Here is a 17,059-nt window from a genome sequence, read left to right as displayed (position 1 = left end):
ATACCTAAGATTTCTAAATAAGTAAAGCCTAAATATACAAAAGATACTGAGCACCATCCATCTGATCACAGCATCCCAGATGACCTTCTTTACTTTATATTGTGGTGTTTTCCTTTTATTACAGATAATAAAAACAGCAAAAGAAGACTGTACATCACAATAAAGCTGGCCTGAAAACACTGTGTTCTGATGGACACACTACTCTCTAGCTTCTCTCTGTAGAAACCCAAGCATTCACACGGCACCATTTTTATAAGCCAACACTAACACAAGACAGCAGGACAAAGCACAGGGCTGTCTGGGTCTCTCACCAGAGCCACACCACACTTCAGCCAAATGGCAGTCGTTCTCGCCAGGTTCTTTGCACAGATCCACCACGTCTCTGCATGTTGTTTCTGGAGTAACTGGAACTTCTGTGAAGTGCTGCTCATTGTTACTGAGGTACACGGTAAGAAACATCTAAAAATTAAAAGAAAAACAGTTACCAGTACTATCTGCATTGGTGTTTATTCACCATGTTGTCTGATCACTGTGGACTTGTAGTATAACTTGACATCTGATGGAGTGATGCTCCAGACTTGTTTTTATTACTAATGGCCTTGGCTATTTGGGTTTTGTTTCTGGTTTCTGCTCTCACCTAACTGGCACAACGTGGGGGGTATACAGCACACCTTCTCAGTGACAGGCACAACTATAATGTGAACTTCATCTAACAAAGGCCAACAATGTAACTAATCATCCAAACTATCATAGTAATCTAAATTTAAAAAAAAATCAACTGAGTAGGGATCAATTGAGATATTTGTCAGGATTTTGATAAGAGTTCAGCTTCTTGCTCTGTCTGTCCTGCTTCATTCTTCCACTCTCACTGGTCCTCATCTAGACAGCACTGCCCAGTAAACACACTTCCTGCTTGTATATTTCTACCACAGAGTCTGTTTACCGGGAAACCTACACTGCATTGTTACCACCGTATGTTATTTAATGTATATAATATTTTGCATGGAAAATATATTTCTTTATCCTTGTGCTTGGACATAAAAATTAACTCATGTAGTAAAATTTGTCGTATGTTTAAATAATAAAAAGTACATAGTTCTAGCCCTCAGCTCAGACATCAAGGCAGCACTTAAAATTATCACACAAAAATCATAAAGCCTCAGTGAATTAATTCCTGGTGCCTGTAGCTCACTGGTTAGGTGCCGGCCACATACACCAAGGCCGGTGGGTTCAAACCCAACCCGGCCAGCTAAACAACAATGACAATTGCAACAACAAAAAAAAAAATAGCCAGGGGCAGCGCCTGTGGCTCAAAGGGGTAGGGCGCCGGCACCATATGCCAGAGGTGGCGGGTTCAAACCCAGACCCGGCCAAAAACTCCAAAAAAAAAAAAAAAAATAGCCGGGCTTTGTGGTGGGTACCTATAATCCCAGCTCCTTGGGAGGCTGAGGCAAGAGAATCGCTTAAGCCCAAGAGTTTGAGGTTGCTGTGAACTGTGGCGCCACAGCACTCTACTGAGGGTGACTTAGTGAGACTATGTCTCACAAAAAGAAAAAAGGTCATAAAGCATTGACAAAATCACTTGAAAAAATAACAAAGATTATTAACTAAGCACCGAATTCCACACTGCTGCTGCCCTGGGCAAAACACACAGGGTATTGGGATTAAGACAAATAATTTACACATTAAATAGCACTTCTCCATACACCCCACCCACACGAAAACTTTCTTTGAAGTTCTCACTTCAAAAAATTAACTTTTTATTATAAATACAAGACTTAAAGTGTTGATTAAATTATAGAAATACTGGCTACACTAAATGCAGAGTGTAAATCAATGAAAAACTACTATGCAAGGTGCAGCACATTACCTTTGTATGCTTCACCTTTCAGAGCACTTTCATACATAGTATCTCAGGAACTTACATCAGAATTTACATCTTTATCTCAGATAAAGAGCACAGGTATTATTTTCTCTTTATAAATGAAGAAAAAGACTCAGAAATACCTACTTAGCTACTGAACTGAGGTGGTCAGGGTTTAATTCTGTTCTGATCTATCCTCTACTCTTTAAGCCGTCCCTTATAACAGCAAGAAAATATTAGGAAGTGCTACATTTAACCACACTACCCAAACTTTAACAAAGATCTTATCTTTTACTTTCTGGAAAACTAATAGCTTGACTTATTTACAGTTACAAATAGGAATGATAAGAGATGTGTTCCTTTTAAGGCTACTTTTTCCCACAGGCTTATCAGTGGTATGAATATGTAGGAGTAGACACATGAGTTGGTCCCCTTTCTACTTTTCATGTATGGAGATTAGTTCTATGGTGCAGTCAGAGAGGGGGCTCTTGAGCAACAGCACAACCAAAACAAAGAGCGGGCACAACCCAGCTAAGGTCTGAGAGAATGTACCAAGCAAAGGGAACAAGAGGAAAGGATTATAGGAGATTAATTCACTGAGGCAAGCAGAAGCCAATGATCTCAGATTGGTGTGGACAAAGGGTTATTAAAGAGTTTCTGATTCAGTAAATCTAGGGGAGGGGCTGAAAATCGAATCTCTCAGCTAATGGCGACAGTGTTGGTCCAGAAGTCCTGCACGGAGAACCACTGTGTAATGGCTGGGCAAGGAATCTACATTTTAATCTAAGGTCGCTAAGGGCTTCAGGAAAGGGAAATGGAGAGTGAATGCTAATAGGTACTGGACTACTTTGGGGGTAATGAAAATGTTCTAGAATTAATGGTGATCATTGCACAATCTTGTGAATATACTAAAAACCATTGAATCGCATACTTCAAAATGATGAATTTTATGGTATGTGAATTATATCTCAGTCTTTAAAAATAAGAAGTCATTGGAGGATTTTGAATAGGGAAGTGATTTATGTCATTTTAAAAAAAATCACTATGACTACTATGTAAAGCACTACAGGAAGAAAGGCATGGAAGTCCAGTTAAGAGGAAAACACAGTACCCAACATGAGATACAATCACAGCACAGCCTACAGATAACAGTAAGGCTGGAGTCATGTTAGGTTTTGAAGGCAGAGCCAACAAGACATGCTTGATGGACAAGATATAGGATGTAAAAATAGAAGAAAGTAAGAAAGGGTAAAAGTGGTACAATTTATTGAGACGAGGAAAGGGGAATGAACAGGTTGGAGAAGGGCCCATAGGCCTCTATGTTAAACGTGAGAAACCCATCAAACATTCAAATGGAGACAAGAGGAGGCTGTTTAATATATAAGTTTGAATGAGATACTAAATTAAGAAACAAGAATATAGAGGTATTTGGAGCTGTAAGACTAGATGAGAGCAGCTAGGGACAGCTAGAGTCAGAAAAGAAAGCTGAGGACCATGTTCTCAGCTAGACAAACAAACATCCAGAGGCCCCATGGAATAATGAGGATCCAGCAAAGAAGCATGTGGAGGGTCCATCAGTAAAAATCAGAAGGAAACCCAGAGCAATGTGGTGTTCCAGAAACCAAGTAAAGACAAGTAAAGAAAGTGTTCCAAGGAGGAAGATATGATCAAGAAGGTCTAAGAAGTAAGGGTTGAGTGAGTATTACTGATCACAGAATTTGGCAAGATGGAGGCTGCTGACTGCCCTGACCAGTATTGAGTAATGGGGTAAGGGCCTGGTTGAAATCACCTTTAGCAAACCTCAGAGATGAGAGTAGAAACAGTACAGATAACTCTTCCAATGTGTTTAACTTTAACACAAGGCAGAGAAAAAGGAACCATTTATTCAGTAAGGAGTGCTTTGCTATCTCAAGATAGGAGTTTTTATAGAAAGTATTGATGGGAATGACCCAGCAAAAAGGGGAAATGGTGTTGATGACAGTGAATCTCTTAGCCATTCTTTGTCTCCTGCATTCTAGACCAGTATTAACTGTCCAGTTGCACTCCACCCTTCAGAATCCCCACGAGCCCTGAAAATTCACACTTCACCCAGCATCCGTGTGCCCCCATCTGGAGAACCGCAAACACTTCTCACTAAGCATGGCCAACTGCCACAGTCGCTTCTTTTCTTTGTTGTAATAATTATTTACCTTATTTATTTATTTATTTTTATTTTTGGAGACCACCCTGGGTACAGTGCTGTGGCATCATCATAGCTCACAGCAACCTCAAATCTTGGGCTCAAGCCTCTTACCTCAGACTCCCTAGTAGCTGGGTCTACAAGTGCCTGCCACAACACCCAGCTAGTTTTTCTTTTTCTTTCTTTCTTTTTCTTTTAGTAAAGACAGGGTCTCACTTTTGCTCAGGCTGCTCTTAAACTCCTGCAGGCTTTATTTACCTTTTTTAAATTATCAAGATAATTTATCAAGTGTGAAAATTTCTTCTTTTTTTTTTTGAGACAGAATCTCACTATGTCGCCCTTGGTAGAGTGCGGTGGTGTTATAGCTCACAGCAATCTCAAACTCCTGGGCTTAAGCAATTCTCTTGCAAGACTCAGCCTCCCAAGTAGCTGGGACTACAGGTGCTCACCACAACGCCCGGCTTTTTTGTTGTTGTTGTTGTTGTCATTGTTGTTTAGCTGGCCTGGGCTGGGTTTAAACTCACCAGCCTCAGTGTATATGGCTGGCGCCGTAGTGCTACGGATGCCGAGCCAAGTGTGAAAATTTCTTTTTATTTTTTGTAAAGACAGAGTCTAACTTTATGGCCCTCGGTAGAGTGCCATGGCATCACACAGCTCACAGCAACCTCCAACTCCTGGGCTTAAGCAATTCTCTTGTCTCAGCCTCCCGAGTAGCCGGAACTACAGGTGCCCGCCACAACACCCAGCTATTTTTTGGTTGCAGTTCAGCCGGGGCGGGGTTTGAACCGGCCACCCTCGGTATATGGGACCGGCGCCTTACCAACTGAGCCACAGGCGCTGCCGGAAAATTTCTTAATTGGACACCACAGCATGGCAGAAACAACACAGTTAGAAAAAGTGGCTTTAAGCACTAACTACCTGACATTTCCTGCATAACCAAAGGGAAAATTTTGACCTGTCAGTGTCAGGAGAGAATGGGATAGAGTAGGGCCACCAGCAGTCCCAACTGCTACTGTTGGCTACAATATCTATAATTGCTATTTTTTCCCTCCTAGAAATATACCATTAGAACAAAATGAAGGGCATCACTTTTTGAAACAAACTTTTAACCCTTTCCCAAAGATCTTTTTTGGTTTATAACTAAAAATAAACAAAAACACTTTAATTATTTTATGTAACCCAAAATAGATAATAAAATCATCAAGTCAGTTCATATTTATGGGTTTTTTTATTTTAAAACCATAGAATGGTAATTATTGATTCCATATATGATGGAAATCATATATCATTTCAAACCTTTTTTTAGAATATAGAAGTATGAGTTTATTTTACATTAGAATAAGGGTAGAAAAAAGAAAGAGAAGAGAGAGCAGGGAGTTGAGCGGGAAGATGTGGGGTGAGAAAGGGAGTGAGAACTGTGTGGCATCCCAGAGAAGAGAAAGGAAGAATGCCAGCCTCAAATCTTTTAAAGTATAATCTAGACACAATAATGGCCTTTATTGCGACCATTTACAAGTATTTAAAATTTTATAGAGAAAGTGAAACATAGGCATTTTTTTTTATATAAGTATCAATTTCTTTTTCCTTCCTTTACTTGGAAGAGAAACACAAAAGAAGAAAAGTCAAAAGAGGGCTGGTTGGACTAACCTATCATGGTGATATGAGAAAATGCAGGGCATGTTCTATGTTACAACCGTCCTTTAGTTTACAAATGTGCTGCAACCCAAAATGGTAAAAGAATTCTTCAAAAATCTACCATACGTTAACTCCCTGACTAAAAACATAACAAGATAAATAGTTCTGGTTTTGTTTCATTTTGTTTTGTTTGGCATATTGAAATATTTACTTTCATGCTTTAATTTGGGCTACTCTATCAACTAAGTCCTCCAGAACAATAATTTTGGCTTTGAATTCACGATTTCTAACAGTAAAAAAATAAAGCTGTTAAGTCCAAGCTTCCAGTATCTTATACCAAAATACTTTAGAAGTAAATAAACAAAATTTTCAAAAATGTCCAGTAATGTATTGTTTCATACCTCATGCAAGTGAAACTGACCATGTGAACACACAGCAGAAACTGCACAGCTGACCAGCTCCCCACACTGACCGCTTCCCTAAACTGACCTCCTTTTCACAGACCAGACATGCACCACATGCATCAGTACTGCCCAGGCCTACCTTCTCATGTCAACCACTTCTATACGCTGACCAGTTTCTTCACATTCTCTGGTAACTCAGAGGTTCTACTGCACTTACATGCATATACTGGGGGTGCCAAAAAAATGTACACACATTTTAAGAGATCTAGTTGGAAGTAAAATCAATCATTCCAAAAAAGCGTACAAACTGCAGGTAAAATGGATGTGTGTAGCATGTTCAGGTATACCTGACCAGTAATGGTACCTTCAATTGAACTTTAAAAGGTTAACATAGATAACACCTCTAAAAATGTGTGAACATTTTCTAGGCACCGTCTGTATTTAACAGTATAAGCATAGAAAAAGGCCTAGAATTATAATCACCTAATTAACAGCAGTTATGCTTTGGTGGTGAGATTTGAAGTTAAGTATTTGGGAACTTACCTTTCTATGCTTAAATTTTCTAGAGTATACCACTTGTCTAATAAGATTGATTTTTTAAAGAAATCAATGATGCAAATAAGATATATACCACTTTTATTTGCACATATGACTACATCCCTGGATCTTTGCTGTGAAAAATGCAAGACAAGAATCTTTCTTGGGTCACCATGTTGCCTCAACTTTAGTCGGGAGACCACTAAAAACAAGCAGTCAAAAACAGATCTTATTAGTCTACTACATTAGAACAGAATATATTATTCAACCATCAAAGGGAACGAGGTACTAATACATGCTAAAATGTAAATAAACCTTGAAAACACTATGCCAAGAAACAGAAGCCAGACACAAAAGACCACGTATTATATAATTCCCATTTATATGAAATATCCAGAATCCAGAATCCCTCTTTTCATTTTTTTTTTTTTTTTTTCTGAGACAGAGTCTCACTATGTCGCTCTCGGTAGAGTACCATGTTGTCACAGCTCACAGCAACTTCCAACTCTTGGACTTAAGCAATTCTCTTGCCTCAGCCTCCCAAGTAGCTGGGACTACAGGCGCCTGCCACAACGTCTGGCTATTTTTTGTTGCAGTTGACATTGTTGTTTAGCTAGCCCAGGCCAGGTTTGAATCTGCCACCCTTGGTGTATGTGGCTGGTGCCTTAACCACTGTGCTACAGGCACTGAGCTGAAATCCAAAATCTCTTAAGATAACAAGTATATTAATGATTGCTATCTGCAGAAGGGAAGAGGAATAGATAGTGACTACTAAAGAGTACTAAGTTTCTTTTTACAGTGATGAAAATTAGTATAACTGTAGCACAATCTTGCTAAAAAACCACTGAAACTGAGCACACTGGCTCACACCTATAATCCCAGCACTTTGGGAGGCAAAATACCAGTGGATCTCTTGAGGCCAGGAATTCCATACTAGCTTCGGCAACACAGGGAGACCCTATCTCTCAAAAAAAATTAAAAATTACCTGGGCATGGTGCTACATGGAAGGCTGAGGCAGGAGGCTCAATCACTTAAACCCAGAAGTCTGCGGTTGCAGTGAACTACAAAGATGCCACTGCACTCTAGCCTAGGCAATAGAGCAAGACCCTGGCTCAAAAAAACCAACAAACCAGGGTGGCACCTGTGGCTCAGTGGGTAGGGCGCCAGCCCCATATACCGAGGGTGGCGGGTTCAAACCCAGCCCCGGCCAAACTGCAACAAAAAATAGCCAGGTGTTGTGGTGGGTGCCTGTGGTCCCAGCTACCCAGGAGGCTGAGGCAAGAGAATCGCCTAAGCCCAGGAGTTGGAGGTTGCTGTGAGCTGTGTGATGCCACGGCACACTACCGAGGATGACAAAATAAGACTGTCTCTAAAACAACAACAACAAACTAAAAACACTGAACTGTATACTTTGCATGAGTGAACTTTATGAAATGTGAATTATATCATAGTTAAAAAAAAAAAGAGGCCATTATATACTTAGTATGTAAGAAATATAAAAACCTCTTAAGGGAGACCAGCCTGAGCAAGAGCAAGACCAGACCCCGTTCTCTACTAAAAATCAAAAAACTAGCCAGGCATTGTGGCAGCACCTGTAGTCCCAGCTACTCGGGAGGCTGAAACAAGAGGGTCACCTGAGCCTAAGCATTTCGGGTTGCTGTGACCTATGATGCCATAGCACTTTACCCAGGGCAACAGAGTGAGACTTTGTCACAAAAACAAACAAACCAAAAACAACAATAACAACAACAAAAATCTTTTAAGGGAATTAAAATTTACTCTTAGAAAAATGAGAGAATAATTTAATGCTAAATTACATGAATGAGATTAGTAAAATAGAATTCAGAATGAAAAAGATGAATGTGATCTGAGGCAGACTGAGATTTCAGCACAGGCATAAATTAATAGAAAGCATAAAGACATAACTTTTAAAATTATCTGCAATAACTGTATTTCCAAAATGTCATCTTTTCCTGACACTACATTTTTAAAAATACCATATTCTTCTGAAAATGGAGGTGACTTCATTAGCTTCCCTCCCTAGTGTTAAATTCTGAGAAGCTATTGTGAGAAATCTGACTATATTCACTGACTCAAGCTATAAATGTGATCCAGTCAACTATTTCTTTTTTTTCTTTTTCTTTTTTTTTTTTTTGAGAGAGAGTCTTGCTCTGCTCTCTCACCCCAGCTAGAGTGCAGTGGCATCATTATAGCTCACTGCAGCCTCAAACTCCTGGGCTTAAGTGATTTTCCAACCTCAGCCTAAGAAGCTGGTACTGCAGGTGCCTAGCACCACACCCACTAATTTTTCTATTTTTAGTAGAGACAGGGTCTTGCTACTTTATTCAGTGTGGTCTCAAACTACTGGCCTCAAGCAATCCTCCCACCTCAGCCCCCAGAGTGCTAGTATTACAGCCATAAGCGACTTTTGAGGTAAATTATTTTCATCATAAAGAGTGCAGATAAAAAGATAAAAAGATAAAAGATAAAAGATATCTTACTACAAAGATAAAAAATTGCTGGGGCCTCAAAATGCTCATAACATCTAGCTTAGATGGCAACAGAGTAAAGATACTTGGTAGAAGTAGTAGGAGAAATAAATATTAGAATAGCCCTTCTCAGTGACCGTATATACATTAAAATATTAACTTCTTTCAGACTTAGAAACCAGGAACTTCATTTTCATAATACAGCCACAAAAAGAAAAGATTAATATGAAACCCACACATTGTACCCCTTGATTGCACTAATGTACACAGCTATGACTTAACAATAAAAATAAATAAATTTAAAAAAAAAAGAAAAGATTAAAGAATAAATTCTAAAGGATATTTAAGAGCTCAGAGGTTATGAAAAATCAGGTAAGACAATACAAATAGTAAAGCATGGGTGTAAATAAATGTAAATTTTAAAAAGGAGGAACCACTGCGAGCAACAGCTGAGTGTCTCTTACCTGAAATGCTTGGGACCAAAAGTGCCTTGGATTTTAGATTTGGAGTATTTGTAGATAACCAACTGAGCATCCCTAAACTCAAAAATCCAAAACCTGAATTGTTCTAATGAGTATTTCCTTTGAACATCATTTAGGTACTCAAAAGTATCAAATTTCAGAGCACTTGGTTTTCAGATTTTCAGGATTAGGAATGTTCTACCTACATTAAATTGACTTCAATTAAAAGATAAGATCCAGGGCGGTGCCTGTGGCTCAGTCAGTAGGGCGCCGGCCCCATATACAGAGGGTGGCGGGTTCAAACCTGGCCCCGGCCAAACTGCAACCAAAAAATAGCCGGGCGTTGTGGCAGGCACCTGTAGTCCCAGCTACTCGGGAGGCTGAGGCAAGAGAATCGCTTAAGCCCAGGAGTTGGAGGTTGCTGTGAGCTGTGTGAGGCCACGGCACTCTACCGAGGGCCATAAAGTGAGACTCTGTCTCTACAAAAAAAAAAAAAAAAAAAGATAAGATCCAACACAGATAATGTGGCAGGAAAGTTACTTACTTAAAAATGTGATGATGGTATTAAAAATCCCGTTTGGGGGCGGTGCCTGTGGCTCAGTGAGTAGGGCGCCGGCCCCATATGCCGAGGGTGGCGGGTTCAAACCTCAGCCCCGGCCAATACTGCAACCAAAAAATAGCCGGGCGTTGTGGCGGGCGCCTGTAGTCCCAGCTACTCCGGAGGCTGAGGCAAGAGAATCGCTTAAGCCCAGGAGTTGGAGGTTGCTGTGAGCCGTGTGACGCCATGGGACTCTACCCGAGGGCGGTACAGTGAGACTCTGTCTCTACAAAAAAAAAAAAAATCCCGTTTGGAAGGTAAAATAAACCATACATCAAGAGCAGGAGAATTAATGTATGCCGCATGCCCTTACTCCTGGGAATTTATCCTAGAGAAATAATTGAAACACAGTACTATGCAACTTCTATGGAAAACAGTATAGAGATTCTTCAAAGAAATAAAGACCACCTTCCATTCTTCCAGGTATCCCACTGCTGGATACCTATCCAAAGGAAATCAAGTCATTTTATCAGAAAGACATATGCACTTGAATGACTATAGCAACACAAGTTATAATTGCAAAGACGTGGAATCAATCTAAGCGCCCATCAATTTGTGAGTATATAAAGAAATGTGATATGTACGTGGGGTCAGACAATTAAGTTCGGGAACTCATTCTATAAAAAGTGCTACATACCTCGTTGCTGCATACCACTATGGTCCCCTTCAAAGTACTGACCATAGTGATATTCAGCAATGAGGTCTGTAACACTTTTTCTAGGATGAGTTCTCAAAATTAATTGCCTGACCTCATATACAATGGAGGCCTACTCAGCCATAAAAAGAAATGAAATAACAATTTCACTGCAATACTACGGCAATGTAGTTTGCAATAACCTGACTGGAACTGGAGACCATTATCCCAAATGAAGTATCTCAGGAATGGAAAAACAAAGACCACATGTTCTCACTAATAAGTGGGAGCTAACGGATACACATGGCCCCAAGGCTATATAAAGGGCATGAGTAACCAAGAAAGGGAAGGGGTAGGGTGTGGGATATTACCTATTAGTACAAAGAACACTATTCTGGTGTTGGACACACCCAAAAGCCCTGATTTAAGCACTATACTAGCTACCCATGTAACAAAAAACACCGTATCCTCTTACTATTTTGGAGTAAAAAAATCACATAAATTAAAAAAGAACTGAAATGAAGAAAAACTCTAAATGCCTGAAGATTTTCACTACAGTGTTAGATCATATACAGTAAGATAGAAAACTACCCAGCAACATGGAAAACATTTTAAACTGGGTAAATCTAAGTAAGTTAAAATCATCTGCTGGAAGGACTATGATCCAGCTACCAACTATTTTAAGTATAGAATGTTAGAAAATGTTAAGATAAAGTTATAAAACAAAACAATAAGTTGTTTTATGATTTTAAAAATATATGTACCATTTAAAGCTGGGCGCTGTGGCGGGCGCCTGTAGTCCCAGCTACTCGGGAGGCTGAGGCAAGAGAATCGCTTAAGCCCAGGAGTTGGAGGTTGCTGTGAGCTGTGTGAGGCCACGGCACTCTACCGAGGGCCATAAAGTGAGACTCTGTCTCTACAAAAAAAAAATATATATATATATGTACCATTTAAAATGTATGTACATCTGAAATGAATTGTATGGAATACACAGAAATAAAATGAGTGTCATTAGAAGCAGGTACAGATATCACTCTTAAATTTTTTGAATCTCAATGATAAAATATCTTTACAATAATTTACAATTTAAAAGTATACTTAATATAAACTGTGATAAAAAATGTTGAAATATTTCACAAAAAGTGGTAAGTGTGATTACAACTTGTTTCTACCTCTTACAATCAACTTCAAGAGGAAGAAAATTCAGGGAAAAGGTAAAAACACACTTAGGTTGTGCCAGACAACCTATAGATAAACTGCACAGTAATCCATGCCCAAGTCATACTCAAATGAAGACCCAAAAATTCAAGGTTACCGATAATTTTCATTTTAACACAATGGGTCATAGATTTATTTTAAGAGTGCTGTTTTTGGACGGCGCCTGTAGCTCAGTGAATAGAGCACCGGCCCCATATACCAAGGGTGGCAGGTTCAAACCCAGCCCGGCCAAACTGCAACAAAAAAATAGCCGGACATTGTGGCAGGCACCTATAGTCCCAGCTACTCAGGAGGCTGAGGCAAAAGAATCGCCTAAGCCCAAGAGCTGCAGGTTGTATGAACTGAGACACCACGGCATTCAACAGAGGGCAACAAAGTGAGACACTGTCTCTTAAAAAAAAAAAAAAAGTATTGTTTTTAGCATGTGCTCATTGTGACTACATTGCTATGCTATTGATATAAAAATAACTCATTTTCAAAGAATTATTTCAGATTAAAACTTGAAGACTTTTCCAAGAGGAAATACAAAACAACTGCTAGAGCATTTACATGAGATTTACTTTGACTCGCAGGCTGAAGTTTATTCATTTGATTTAGAAAATCATGTGAAATTCCACAGAAAGAAAAAAGGAATCAGAAGTATAAGATATTCCCTAGAACAGAAAGGAAATTAAGATGTGTAATAACGGCTTTGGTCTTCTGAGTTATAAAAACTCAAATCCCTCAGATTTACCTAAAAAAGTGAAAATAATGCTTTAAAGAAAATGAACATCTGTAAAAAGAGTGACATAAATCATCCCCAAATTGGCTCGGCACCTGTAGCTCAGCGGCTAGGGCGCCAGCCACATACACCAGAGCTGACAGGTTCGAATCCAGCCCGGGCCCGCCAAACAACAATGACAACTACAACCAAAAAATAGCCAGGTGTTGTGGTGGGCACTTGTAGCTACTTTGGAGGCTGAGGAAAGAGAATCGTTTAAGCCCAAGAGTTGGAGGTTTCTGTGAGCTGGTTTCACCACACCAGGGCAACAGCTTGAGACTCTGTCTCAAAAAAATCCCCAAATTTTGCATTGCAACTCACAGAAAACTCAAACCCTGAACAGCAAGGAAACTGTGCTAATAGTGAGATCAAAGAAAAGTCTGAATAATTTCTATGTTTAACAATTCCTTTGTAGAGAGGTAAGTGTAAAGCACTACTTCATTTTTAAATTTTGTTGTGCCCTTCTAAGGAAGGCCCCAGATTACTTTCTATAAGAGGATACACCTAGTCTTCTTACAACCTGGTCAAGCCAAAATGCCTTTCTCATCATCACATTATAAAAAAGGGCTTTAATTAAGTCATAGCCAAAACTTTCAACCTCGCTAACTCACACTTAGCCAGTGAGACCAACCATGGCTTACAACATTGCAAGAGGTTTAAAACTGAGGTGCACACCATTCCAGTCTTCTAGGATACCGTGTCTCCTGCTCCTCAAAGACCTAGTCTGTCTGCTCCAGGGGTTACTGCTGGCAGGGACTGCACACCGAAGGCACAGGTGGTCATCTGGCTCCCAGATTCAGACAAGCTCCACTCCTGCTGTGGGTGGGGTTTCCAGCCTTATACAGAAGGTGTTCAGCCCAGTCACTCCAGCGTAGTCTGTCCTACACCTCCCCAATAAGCTTGGTGGGCAGCACAGAGAGGTCTCTTGTGGGGCCTCCCTTAGGAGCCACAGGACACTGCATCCATCTTTGAGTCCTTTCTCTCAAAGAGTCACTCTCTACCTCCCAGATGATTGGTTCCAACCTTACTACAGCTATCACAGGATCACCACTTACAAAGTTATAATTTTTCAGCTATTTCTCCAACCTAGAGTTTACTCTTGGAGCCATTAAGTGGCTTTTAAAATCTTTATCAAATACCATGAGTTAGGTCTACCAATGTTCTATTAAGGCTCAATGATATTAAACTTACTTCTATACTAAATGTACCTTTCTTTTTTTTTTGAGATGGAGTTTCACTATGTCGTCCTCAGTGGAGTGTTGTGGTGTCACAGCTCACAGCAACCTCAAACTCTTGGGCATAAGTGATTCTCTTGCCTCAGCCTCCCAAGTAGTTGGGACTACAGGCACCCGCCACAGCACCTGGCTATTTTATTGTTGTAGTTGTCATTGCTGTTTAGCAGGCAGGGCTGGGTTCAAACCCACCTGTCTTGGTGTATATGGCTGGCGCCCTAACCACTGACCTGCAGGCACCGAGCCTAAGTGTACCATTTTTTAATCATGGCTTTTTTTTGGTCTTTTTTTGAGATAGAGTAAGAAAATCTTTCTCTGTTACCTGGGCTAGAGTGCAGTGGCATCATCATACCTCACTGCAGCCTGAAACTCCTGGGCTCAGGAGATCCACCTGCCTCAGCCTCCCAAGTAGCTAAAGACTACAGCAGCTGGGACTACAGGCCTACACCACAAAACTTAGCTAAATGTTTCTATTTTTATTAAAAATGGGGGTCTCACTCTTGCTCAGGCAGTTCTTAAACTCCTGAACTCAGATTACAGGTGAGCCACCTCACCTGGCCTTATCATGGCATATTTTTAATATCATCCATCAGTTTCTACCAACCAAATTTAAGTTATTCAAAGCAAAATCACAAAATCATATTCAAAAGATTTATTTTGGGAGCGAGCCTCCGTGGGTCCCGGGTCGGCGGCGCCTCGGAGCTGCCCAGCTGCCCGATGCTTTCGCCCAGCCGCTGCGGGACGGGCTGTGCGCTTAGTGCCCGGCTCAGGCCCCCAAAAGCGCCGGCGGGGGCGACAGCGGCCTCGGGTCCCGTGGAAGACGAGGCGGCGGCCGCGGGGAGGAAGATGGGGGCTAACCAGTTAGTGGTGCTCAACGTGTACGACATGTACTGGATGAACGAATACACCTCATCCATAGGAATTGGAGTTTTTCATTCAGGAATTGAAATATATGGCAGAGAATTTGCTTATGGTGGCCATCCTTACCCCTTTTCTGGAATATTTGAAATTTCCCCAGGAAATGCTTCTGAACTAGGAGAAACATTTAAATTTAAAGAAGCTGTTGTTTTAGGGGGCACTGACTTTCTAGAAGATGGTATAGAAAAAAATTGTAGAAGAACTGGGAAAAGAATACAAGGCAACGCTTATCATTGGATGCGTAAAAACTGTAATCACTTTTCTTCAGCGTTATCAGAGATTCTTTGTAGGAAAGAGATTCCTCGCTGGATCAACCAACTTGCCTACTTCAGCTCCTGTATACCCTTTCTCCAGAGTTGCCTCCCAAAGGAGTGGCTCACTCCTGCTGCCCTGCAGTCTAGTGTCAGCCAAGAGCTCCAGGATGAACTGGAGGAAGCGGAGGATGCTGCTGCATCCACTTCCATGGTGAGTGCCGCTGCAGGCTCCAGACCCGGGAGCCACACTAAACTATAAATGTCTCCAAAGTCACACTTTCAGAACTGTCTCTGGCAGTTGAATATAAATATGGAAAAGTAAACAGAGTAAGCGTCCTTTGGATATTTTGTATGCAAAGATGGCTCTTCCCCAAAGCCCAGTTTTTCAGCTCAGGATTATATTTGTAATCAAAAAAAAAAAAAAAAAAAAAAATCAGTTGGCGCAGGAGGGAGAACTTTGTATGAAGCTGCCCTCTGCTTTTTTTACCCACTTGTAAATTTGGATTTACTTCTTCTTTTTTTTTACAAGCTCTGTTAAGTTATGTTTACAGTATTTTTTTTTTTTTTTGGTTTTTGGCTGGGGCTAGGTTTGAACCCACCACCTCCGGCATATGGGACCGGCGCCCTACTCCTTGAGCTACAGGTGCCACCCTGTTTACAGTATTTTGTATCACTGTTTACAAATCTTGCATGGACTCCTGCCTCCGTGAAAGAAAATCTTCATGTCTTCATAACTTAGGCAGGTAATCTTTGTACACTTCTGACGATTGCCAGAGATACAGCATAAATAGTAGGCACATAAAAAGGTATGTACAAAGTTGGTTATTACCTGATCAAGAATGTAGATTTGTTTTTGTTTTATTAACGTTGTGGGCACCAGAATGCAGAGACCCAAACCGTCCCGAGGTGAAGGAGCACGCACGGCCTGAGGGCTTGGGACCCTGAGTCCACTGCCCCTCCGTGTTCTCTCCCACCCTGAGTAGCACATTTCCCAAGGTGCCCATGGAGGATTAGTTTTACCCAAATATCCATCCATCTAGGCGGGTGGTATATTGTCTTTCTGGCTTTGCTGCCTCATCGGTCTACAAGTGAGATTTTTTTTTGATAAAGATACTCTTATAACTGAAAAAAAAAAAAAAAAAAGATTTATTTTTACATCATAAACTATTCCTCTGGTCATTTACAGCAGGTTAACCGAATGTGAACATCAATAGCACATGAAATCTCAATACCAATTTGAACAATATTCTGTTAAAAACGTTAATCGCACAGAGACTATCCTGTCCATTCATTATTATCTAGAGCACATAATCATTGTCTGTGATAATCAACATTCTAGGGGAGAAAAATGAAAACTAGTGTTCTATTAGAAAGTAGCCTGCTAGTCCCAGATGTCTGATAAGACAACCACTTCATAGACATAGCAGGTAGCAGGTAACAGGTAACACTAAGACTTACAGGAGTAGTATCTAAGTCAACCACTATAAGGAAGCTCCTGGTTCTACACCTACTTCTCAATCCTAACTCTTTACTAACTTTGACATTATTCATTTATCTGTTAGTATTTATTAAGCACCTATTGTGCAAGCACAGTTTAAGCAATGGGAATATAGCTTGCATTCTTGGGCAGAGAGAAGAGACTGGTAATATACAAATGAGCATGGTGTATAAAGTGATATGATAAAGAACTACAGAGGGGATACAGGGCGGATGGCTAATCGTGATTAGGAAAGGCACGTAAAGGGAATGGGAGCATCTGAGCTGAGGCTGAAGAAGCCTGAAACATCTGAGAGAAGATATTTCATGAAAAGCTTCTGAAGTGGGAATAAGCATGCCCATTTCCATGACCAGAAAGGCCAATGCAGCAGGAATACA

General features: G+C 40.5%; 2 protein-coding genes across 7 annotated transcripts in view; one reads left to right on the top strand and one right to left on the bottom strand.

Moving 5' to 3' along the window:
* TP53BP2 (tumor protein p53 binding protein 2) overlaps positions 1-17,059 on the bottom strand; it is a 125,524-nt gene that overhangs the window by 44,780 nt on the left and 63,685 nt on the right. For all 6 annotated transcript variants that reach the window (XM_053605336.1, XM_053605341.1, XM_053605339.1 and 3 more), the window contains exon 2: positions 312-459. In XM_053605336.1, coding sequence (XP_053461311.1) covers positions 312-459 — 148 coding nt within the window. The remainder of the gene's footprint in view (positions 1-311; positions 460-17,059) is intronic.
* LOC128596024 (deubiquitinase DESI2-like) lies at positions 14,843-15,573 on the top strand. Its single transcript, XM_053605364.1, has one exon. The coding sequence runs from the start codon at positions 14,859-14,861 to the stop codon at positions 15,441-15,443; it is 585 nt and encodes a 194-aa protein (XP_053461339.1). The 5' UTR covers positions 14,843-14,858; the 3' UTR covers positions 15,444-15,573.

The sequence above is a fragment of the Nycticebus coucang genome, chromosome 10, assembly GCF_027406575.1.
Source record: "Nycticebus coucang isolate mNycCou1 chromosome 10, mNycCou1.pri, whole genome shotgun sequence".
Classification (NCBI taxonomy): domain Eukaryota; kingdom Metazoa; phylum Chordata; class Mammalia; order Primates; family Lorisidae; genus Nycticebus; species Nycticebus coucang.
Note: the sequence above shows the minus strand (reverse complement) of the source record. Positions and strands in the feature narration are given on the sequence as shown.

Bases quoted from the DNA above. Each gene is read 5' to 3' on its own strand.
- LOC128596024 (XM_053605364.1), top strand. From the start codon at position 14,859: ATGGGGGCTAACCAGTTAGTGGTGCTCAACGTGTACGACATGTACTGG.